The sequence below is a fragment of the Sinocyclocheilus grahami genome, unplaced genomic scaffold (assembly GCF_001515645.1).
Source record: "Sinocyclocheilus grahami isolate Dianchi unplaced genomic scaffold, SAMN03320097.WGS_v1.1 scaffold64.1, whole genome shotgun sequence".
NCBI lineage: Eukaryota > Metazoa > Chordata > Actinopteri > Cypriniformes > Cyprinidae > Sinocyclocheilus > Sinocyclocheilus grahami.
This window is the reverse complement of record NW_015505243.1, coordinates 220814-230620: the sequence shown is the minus strand read 5'-3', so window position 1 is coordinate 230620 and position 9807 is coordinate 220814. Positions and strand designations below refer to the sequence as shown.

The following is a 9807-nucleotide window of genomic DNA, read 5'->3' as shown; positions in this document are numbered from 1 at the left end:
AGATCAACTTCGTAGGTGGAGCATTGAAGAAAAGTTTGAATCTCTTGCATTGTATATTGTGTAAATATAGTTTGAAGCTGTTTTGCTTTGTTGGAGTTGGATGTCTTCAAATTCTCATGGCTGTCTGTTGTGGGTTCACATTGGTTTTGAAGTTTCTACTTCTACTTCTCTCTTATCTTGGCTAAACACTTTTTGCATGGCAATGTTGATATCTTTTTGGCCCAGGGTTGCCATGCCATGCCAAAACCCGCCAAATCGCTACTCAAAACTAGCCCAATGGCGGTCCGGGGGGGGGTACACGTTTTTACACTTCAGGGGTCTCATATAGATAAATATCACGTAATTGGGGTCGCTTCAACCCACGGACATGAAAACAACCCGCGGCAACGGTTTTAGATTAGCCCAATTCCGCGGGAAAACCGCGGACTTGGCAACATATGTTAAGTTTCAAAACAAACCGAAAGTAAAACTGCAAGCAGCCAAAGACGTTTGCACCGACGTGTACAGTAGATGAACAGCACCGAGGATAAAACCGCGAAAATCACCAAAACACACAAGTTAGTATTTCACACAGTAAGTTGGCTTTCGAGTTATCAGTCAGACAATATGGTATTTTAAACTTTAATTTTAAGTGAATAATATTAAGCTGTGGTTGTTTACTTCGACACGCAGATCATATAGTCAGATTGTGAAATGTAATCGCTAATGTTTGACGTTTGTCGTCTTTTAACATTTATTGGTTTGTATTGAGCCTTTTTAACCTTTTAAATGTGTACATATTTTTCAATATGTTACAAGAAAATGCTATTTTGGGTTGTTCGTGGCTTTGTAAACAAATTATGTAAGTGGGTCTTGTAATGCCGTTATGAACACTAGAGGCGCTAAATATCGTGGCATTTGGTTTTTGATTACAAAGTGCCCTACATTTGGATTTTGGCCACTGAAAATGTGTACAATTTAAGTTTGGTCTTGGAGCCACACTGAAATGCATATATCTGGAAATCAACCATATAGAGCCTTAAAAATTAAGACACCAAAAGAAAAATATGTTAAGAACCAAAATCTAATAGGATATCATATTAAGATACTTGTTGAGGCATGCAAACTTGCACAAGAATGACACATTATACATTATTATACCCATGTTGTTTTGTTGTTGTGAAACTTAGATATGCACTTATTTGAACTCCTATATATCTATTTTCTGTATTTCAAATCAGCGCTAGATACATAGCTTGTTTACTAATGTAGTATTCTACTAAACCAGGGATTGTGTACTATGAATATTGTTGGCTCTGAAAAATAGCTTGTGAAGACAAAGATGTTATTTATTTATTTTTATCAATCTATCACCTATCCCATATAGAGAATGTGCTGTGAGGTTGTCTGTGAATATTCACATATAATTTATACACATGAAAACATGATATCAGAATTAAACAAACGAACATTTTAGAAAAAAAATATAACAGCTTATATAGAGTTTATTTTTGGCTTTGTGTGGTTGACCTATTCTAGCCTTTTGAAAGCTATGGAAGGAGAGGAGAACAGACGGAGAAGAGCATCTCCAGAACCCAGCTGTGTGTCTCTGAAGAGCATCGAGTCCATGTATGAACATCCTAAATTCAGTGATGGATCGGTGCCCTCTGACCCCAGGTAAGACTAGACTCGGCTTCAGTAAAATCTTGTATTATACAGGCAAAAAAGAAACTAAACGTGTTTCCATTTCCTGTGTTGATTTTTTATACATTTTTTTAGAAAGCAATTTACAGCTGCTTCGTCAGAAACCAGCTGTGTGTCTCTGAAGAGCATCAACTCCATGTATGAACATCCTAAATTCAGTGATGGATCGGTGCCCTTTGACCCCAGGTAAGACTAGAATCTGCTTCAGTAAAATCTTGTATTATACAGGCAACATAGGGTCTAAGTAAATGCGATTACATTTCCTGATTTGTTTTTACTTTTTAAGAAAGCAAACTGCAGACTCCCCCACGTATGATGACACTTAAAATGTAAATTCTTGACATGTCAGTGTTGTGGCAAATGCTGGAATGCATTCAAATCAAGTATATATATGATATTTTTAATAAAGGGATAGTCCACCCCAAAATGAAAATTGTGTCATCATTTACTCACCCTGATGACAAGATTATGTAAATGATGACAGAATTAAAAATTGTGGGTGCATTTTTCCTTAGTCTGTATTAAGTATGTTCAGTGTTTCCCACAGGATATTGTGAAACTGTGGTGGGTGAACCTCGGAGAGTCTTGGTTGTTCCCTTAGAAAAAGCAATTGTCTTGCATGTTGAATGTGACTGGAAAATATTGATTATGTCTTGAACAAGTTGTCTACTTTTCATTTTTGCAGCTAAAGCACCCAATACAGATAGTTATACACAAATTTTTTTGGATCTATGCATTAGACTTCTTTAAGCCCTCTACAATAGAACGTCAATATAAAGTTCAGCCTAAAGGAAAAAAATGGAAAGTTCATTTGAATTACAAGCATGCTTCTCAGTCAAATACTGACAGCATCAAATCAGAATTATTTGTATTATATCTAATAATGCATTTCTAATAATAATGTATACTGTAATTCAAATACTTAAATTATTAAATGTTCATTTAAATTATTGGGATAACCCCACTGTAGTAATGTGGTTTGAGTCAATTTAGTTACTTTTTTTTTTTTTTATTTAAAGTTTGAATTCTATTTGGAGTAAAATCTCTTGTAATCAAAAAAAAATTGTAATCAAGAAATGTTTCTGTTGCTGTGTTTCTTCAGTGTGGAGAGAGGTGCTCATTCCAAATGTGGATTATCCAGTTTCGGTTCTCCTCCCCACAACACTGCAGGTGTTAATGTGTTCAAGGAGAAATACAAAATGAGCATGATAATCAAGTATGAGAGCTTATTTGAGGGAATTCAATTACAAGAGAATAAAACCCTCCTGAACAGCATTTACACACAGCTCTTCATCATAGAGGGGGAGAGGGAAGGAGTGAATGAAGAACATGAGATCTTACAGATGGAGAAAAATTACATTACACTCCAGGAAACTCCAATCAACTGCAATGACATCTTTAAACCTCTGCCAGGATATGAGAAGCAGAGAGAAGACGTAATCAAGACTGTTCTTACTAGCGGCATCGCTGGAATAGGAAAATCAGTCTCTGTGCAGAAGTTCATTCTGGACTGGGCCGAAGGAAAAGCCAATCAGGATGTAGATTTCATGTTTGTGCTTCCATTTCGAGAGCTGAACTTGATCAAAGATGATCAGTACAGTCTTCACAGACTTCTGGTGGACTTTCATCCTGTACTTCAGGATCTGGACTCAAAGATTCTTGAGGAGTGTAAAGTTGTGTTCATCTTTGATGGCCTGGATGAAAGCAGAATTACACTGATGTTTTCAGAAAATGAGACAGTTTCAGATGTGAATGAGTCTTCATCAGTGGGGGTGTTAATGTCAAATCTCATCAGAGGAGAGCTGCTTCACAATGTTCTCATCTGGATCACCTCCAGACCAGCAGCAGGCAGTCAGATCCCCTCACAATACATCAACCGTCTGACAGAAATTCATGGATTCAGTGAGCCACAGAAGGAGGAATATTTCAGGAAGAGAATCAGTGATGAGCATCAAGCCAGCAGAATCATCTCACACATTAAAAGATCAAGAAGCCTCCACATCATGTGTCACATACCCATCTTCTGCTGGATCTCATCCACTGTGCTTCAGAACCTCCTGAAACAAGAGGACAGTGCAGAAATCCCTAAAACTCTAACTGAGATGTACATCCACTTCCTGCTCACTCAGATGAACATGAGGAGTCAGAAGTATGAAAAGACATGTGGGAGAGATCCAGAGGAACTCCTGAAGTCCAACAGAGAAGTGATTGTGAAACTTGCTGAACTGGCTTATAAACAGCTGATGAAGGGCAATGTGATGTTCTATGAGGAGGACCTGATTGAGAGCGGTATAGATGTCACTGACGTCACAGTGTATTCTGGGATTTGCACTGAGATCTTTAAGGAGGAATCTGTGGTGCATCAGAGGAAAATCTACTGCTTTATACATCTGAGCTTTCAGGAGTTTCTCGCTGCATTTTATGTATTTTATGGCTTTGTAAATAATAATTCAGAGTTTCTGAATGTTTTTGACTTGCTTCCTAATTTGCATAGAGGAGTGATAGAGGTGGCTCTTCGGAGTAAGAATGGACACCTGGATCTTTTCCTGCGGTTCCTGCTGGGCATCTCACTGGAGTCCAATCAGAGACTCTTGCAGGGTCTGCTGACACACACAGAGGAGAGCTCTGAGAGCATCAGGACAACCACAGCTTACATTAAAGACAAAATCAAACATGAACAGGGTCTCTCGGCTGACAGATCCATCAATCTTTTCCTCTGTCTGCTGGAGATGAAAGATCAGACTCTGTTCAGAGAAATTCTGGAGTTTCTGAAATCAGTCAAACACTCAGAGAATAAACTCTCTCCATCTCACTGCTCGGCGATCGCCTACTTGCTCCAGATTTCAGATGAGGTGCTGGAGGAGTTGGATCTTAAGAAATACAACACATCAGATGAGGGCAGAAGGAGACTGGTACCAGCTGTGATGAACTGCAGAAAAGCACTGTGAGTGTTTACTTGTAAGAAATGTCTTAGTATTGAAATATAAAAAAAATACACTTAGCTTTTGTCTTGTATTGTCTTAAAATCAGTTTACCAAAAGGTTACTTCTTATTTTTCAAATAAAGTTATTTTATTATTTACATGACAAACAAGACGTTGATGTGTGCTTCAGATTATTTTCCTCGAGTTTAAAATTCTCCAAATTATTTATAATTTATGTAAGTCTACACTTTCTTAATTATTTAATACAATTTGTGTTATGCGCCCGTAGACTCTATTTACTTAACCCAAAATGTTTTTGCCAGAATCTATGGCAACTATTCAGTTGAAAAACTTCAGCATTGTATGAGAATGATGATCATTGACATTATCAACCGGTCACCGGTGTCAATTACATCAACTGAAACAGCGCTGTACTCTCTTCCAGTCTCGATGGCTGTAATCTCACAGATCAGTGCTATGAAATTGTGGCATCAGTTTTAAAATCAACTGATTCGCCCCTGATAGAGCTGGACTTGAGTAACAATGACCTGCAGGATGCTGGTGTGGAGCTCATCTGTGCTGGACTGAAGAGTCCAAACTGTCGGCTGGAGATACTGAGGTAAGAGTAACAAAAGATATTTGAATCCTGTTTTCAGATATCTAGAATGAGATGTATAAATCTAATTTAAGTTGATATCCCAGTCTCACTTTTAATTATTCTTCATCTAGGGTATCTGGCTGTATGGTCACAGAAAAAAGCTGTTGTTTTCTGGCTTCAGCTCTTATTTCAAACCCTTCACACCTGAGAGAGCTGGATCTGAGCTACAATCACCCAGGAGATGCTGGAGTCAAGATGTTTTCTGCTCTGCTAGAGAATCCTGACTGCAAACTGGAGAAACTCAAGTATGTTGGATTTCGTGACACATTTAGTTCTGATAAATGTGTATTTTTAAGGCTTTTAAATCTGGACTCACAAGCAGATTTAGCTTTGAATATATGTTTCAGAGTTTACTGTTTTGCCCTGATAAATGTTCCAGTTTACATTTGTAATGATCTAGTATTTTAATGTTCTTATTTCATCTTAAAGTCTGCTAACATTTTTTGTTGTTGTTGTTAAAATGTAATTAAACGGTATGAGGAAAGCACAAGTTGTTCTGAAAGTATGGACCTGCACTGCTTATTCTTACCTCATTTCTACATTTCTCTCACTTTTTAGCTTAGACCATTGTGGAGATTTCAGGATCACACCAGGACTACAAAAATGTAGGCTCTCCCTTTCTCTAATATTCAAAAACATAGAATACATAAAAATTGCATGTTACCCTTAATATTGGTTTCCTGAAAGTGCTCAATTAAACAGTTAATTGGCCATCATACAACAATTAGTGCTAGCCAAGTAAAAAAAACTAATTTATATTAATATTATTTTATTCTTACTTATTATTATTATTATTATTATTAAAAGGGGCATCGGATGCAAAATGTACTTTTACATGGTGTTTGGAGGGGCGCCACTAAGGGGTGGAAAAGCTAGGACGATTCTAAAGGGCCCACGCACTTTCCCACCAGGTCTTTGAGCCAGTCACGTGACTGAAAACGATGATTTGTAGCCTCTACATTTGATAATGCTCAACACCACTGGTTCGAAGCGCTGTCAATGCTTTATAAAGCACTTTTACCACGCCAGTAAAGCTACTGGGATCTCAATTTACCAGTTGCTGATTGAGATGCAGATGTTTTCAAATAGGATACACATCTCAACCACAGAACGTCTCTGTTCATGGTATGTAAACACTCAATTCTATGTTTTAAAATATTGCCCTGGTCACACTGAGCCAATATTTATTCTTATTAGACTTTCGTGTGACTGATCATGCTGTAGCTAGTATGAGTAGCCTAACAAAATGCTTTCTCTGTCCAGATTTGACTACAATAATAATAACTGACACTTCAAATCAACATTTAAATTTCAACTTTTACAAAATGTAGTCTTTTATAATGTCAAAAAATATATATCAATGAATAACCTGATACAAGTAATGTGCTAATCCATGCTTTATAATGGGAGTGGATGGTAGCCCAAAATTTGAAGTTCAAAAAATTGCACCCATCCATTATAACAGAAGTCCACACGGCTCCGGGGGGTTAATAAAGGCCTTCTGAAAGGAAAAAAAATATCCATATTTACAACTTTATAAACCTTAATCTCTTGCTTCTGCTAACTGTCGTTCACGAGACAGTGGCGTCTAGAGGTTACACCCTGATATTGAAGATGGTAAATGGTGCATAATTTAGAAGTTAATATTTAGTAAAATTCCCTTAAAGGGTTAGTTCACCCAAAAATGAAAATTAGCTTTTTATTTAACTTTTGGACTGATGCATGCAACACCCGCTGAGTGCCATGAAACAGCTTGAAAAATCAGAGAATTTTTAACATAACTCCGACTGGATTCGTCTGAAAGAAGGAAGTCATAAACACCTAGGATGACTTGAGGGTGAGTCATTTATGGGCTAATTTTCATTTTTGGGTGAACTGACCCTTTAAAATAATAAAAATATTAATGAAAAAAAATATTATTGAGCTAAAATCACAAAAGCACAACTATATATTCGTTCTCATATAACTCTGTCTTCATTAATTTCTAGACTGCCCCATATTAGCATATTTCCACCCTCAGCCAGTTGTACGCTGTCCGCCATTTTGTCCATGCTCGAGCAGCTAGTGACAACGTCTCATAAGCAATGCAGATGTTCTGCTAGATGTAAAAGTGAACACAAGAGTATTCATTTTATCTTGAGATAAACTAAACAAAACAATATTAGTTTTGTTTTTGATAGTAATGTGCCAACAAATACTCAAAAAAATGGAAGAGAGGGGTTAATTAATTAGCTGTATCTGTTGTTCTAATCTCTCTCTTCTTGTGCTTAGATGCTTATGATCTCACGCTGGATCCAAACACGGCAAACACTCGTCTCACTCTGTCTGAGGGGAACAAAAGGGCGAGGCGTGTGGAAGACAAGCAGCCATATCCAGATCATCTGGAGAGATTTGAGAACCAGGAACAGGTTCTGTGTAGAGAAACTCTGTCTGAACGCTGTTACTGGGAGGTTGAATGGAGTGGGGGGGCTTATGTTGCAGTAACATATAGAGGAATCAGAAAGAAAGGAGGGAGTGACTGTAGATTGGGGTGGAATAAAAAATCCTGGAGTCTTTTCTGTACTATTGATAGATTCAGTGCCTGGCACGATGATAAGAACACAGACATACATGTCCAGTCAGACCCTTTGAGCAGAGTAGCAGTGTATCTGGACAGGCCGGCTGGCACTCTGTCCTTCTACAGTGTCTCAGGCACACACACACTGACACACATACACACATTCAACACCACGTTCACTGAACCACTCTACGCTGGGTTTGCAGTTTATGGTTCAGTGTTTCTTTTAGGGTGAACAGCCTCCTGTTATTTACAGTAGAGACAGTCTGTTTTCATTTAGACTACACTATAGCTGTAGCTTCGCTTTAGAGCGTGGGATTTCAGCGCCCATGCCTGTCATATTCACTAACCATCTGCCGTCAAACTTAACCAGAGGCCGGATTTAACTCCTAAGAGCAATTCTTGAAACTTTTTGAAGACGTTCTCAAATGTGCTTTCATATTTTAAGAACGTCTCATATGTTTCTCTTAAAAAGAAAATGACAGTCTTCGGCAATATCTGATATAAATGGCGGTTCTTGCGGAACACTTATAGGCTTAGATCTCTGCCACAATTCTGCGCGCAAAAGATCATATTTTGAGCGCGCACAGTGCATTTTGTAGAGTTTTGTGGAGAAAATGTTTGTTTCGCAAAGAAAAAAGTCTTTCGAGTGCACGAAAATCAATTTTGCATTTAAAATACGTTTTTGGATGTGTGCAGACCTCTTTTGCGCGTGCAACGTTTCACTAGCTTACTCACCTGATGCCCGCCCTCAGTGCTCTCTAAATGCCGACGGCTCGCGTGCTCAACACAACCCAGCGTTACAATATGCCATAATTCCAGCCAATCAGAGCCCGGGGCTGCTAGGCTGAGTTTGCTAATCAATGTCTTCAGGATCGTTAGAAAATCACAGGTAGGTTTGTTTGATTATAGGGTTGGAGCTAAATTCTGCAGGAAAGTGGATCTCGCGAGCCAGATTTGAGGATCACTGGTCTAATGGAAAGAAATCATCCAAAGTACAATTTTTATAAACTGCTTATTTGATTGCATCTGTAGATTTCAGCCACAGTACTAATTTAATAAGAGCCAGAAATTGCCACTTCTGTAGCACGTCCATTCTGCAAACTTGATCTATATTCTGAAGGTTTTTATAAAGAGCTTTGTTCATTTTGATTAAACATTATGAGGTTTTTAAAATGTTTTAAAAAGGAAGTATTTAGTAATGTGTCAATTACGTAGGTGTAGTAAAGTATGCCAGATTGTGGTAGTTTGCTTCATCCTCCACAAGCATCAGCCTGCTAAACATTTAAGCAGAAAGTTACAGAATGTTTCATAGAGGACTCACTAATTAAGTAAAATAGTAAAATTTAGCTATACTGAATTACATATCAGACTTCTTCATGGCTAGTTTTTGCGTATTTCATTTCATTCTGTAACCTACTTGTTCTACAGATCTGTGTGTACTAGTGGTAAATGCTACTGTTTTTGACAGCGTTGATAACGTTTATGACAGATATCATGATAATTTTTGCGTTTCCCTTACAGAATGTCGTATCCTGTCAACAAAAACCTGTCCATGGGCTTTTTTGATTGCATTCAGTTTAAGTGCCGGCGATGCAGTGTTGCCAGATATTGATACTAAAACAAACAAATAAAAATAAACTGAAATTTCCAATCTTTTGCAAATAAGATAATATAAAGATATAGCTGACTCTAAACTGCAACTTCCTACTTTATTAACTTTCTAAAGTGTAAAATTAAGTGGAAAAGACAAGTCCAAACACGCTTATAATAGCTGGATCTGCGCCCGCGCCCTCACTCACAACTCTCTCAAGCCTTGTTCACTCCACCAGCGTCTCGCAGCAATCATTTTCATAACAGGGATGCTAAATATTCTTGCAAACTGTCTAAACTGAATTATACATGTCATGCAGGCATTCATATGAGGAGTTTTACAGCAAATTAGTCATTCAAAGAACAAATTTTATTTTTGAACATGAAAAATTT

At 37.7% G+C, this 9807-nt stretch overlaps 1 protein-coding gene across 3 annotated transcripts; it reads left to right on the top strand.

The window, feature by feature from the left end:
• Positions 1 to 397: 397 nt before the first annotated feature.
• On the top strand, positions 398 to 8402 carry LOC107584860 (protein NLRC3-like). Of its 3 annotated transcripts, none has more exons than XM_016271614.1 (8): positions 398 to 557; positions 1519 to 1656; positions 1759 to 1869; positions 2786 to 4627; positions 5052 to 5225; positions 5336 to 5509; positions 5823 to 5869; positions 7536 to 8402. In XM_016271614.1, the coding sequence occupies exons 1-8, from the start codon at positions 511 to 513 to the stop codon at positions 8054 to 8056; spliced, it is 3054 nt and encodes a 1017-aa protein (XP_016127100.1). In that variant the 5' UTR covers positions 398 to 510; the 3' UTR covers positions 8057 to 8402. The 3 variants fall into 3 exon arrangements, with proteins under 3 accessions (XP_016127100.1, XP_016127102.1, XP_016127101.1); XM_016271616.1 differs by having other exon boundaries at positions 476 to 573; positions 1530 to 1656; XM_016271615.1 differs by having other exon boundaries at positions 476 to 573.
• Positions 8403 to 9807: the final 1405 nt, after the last annotated feature.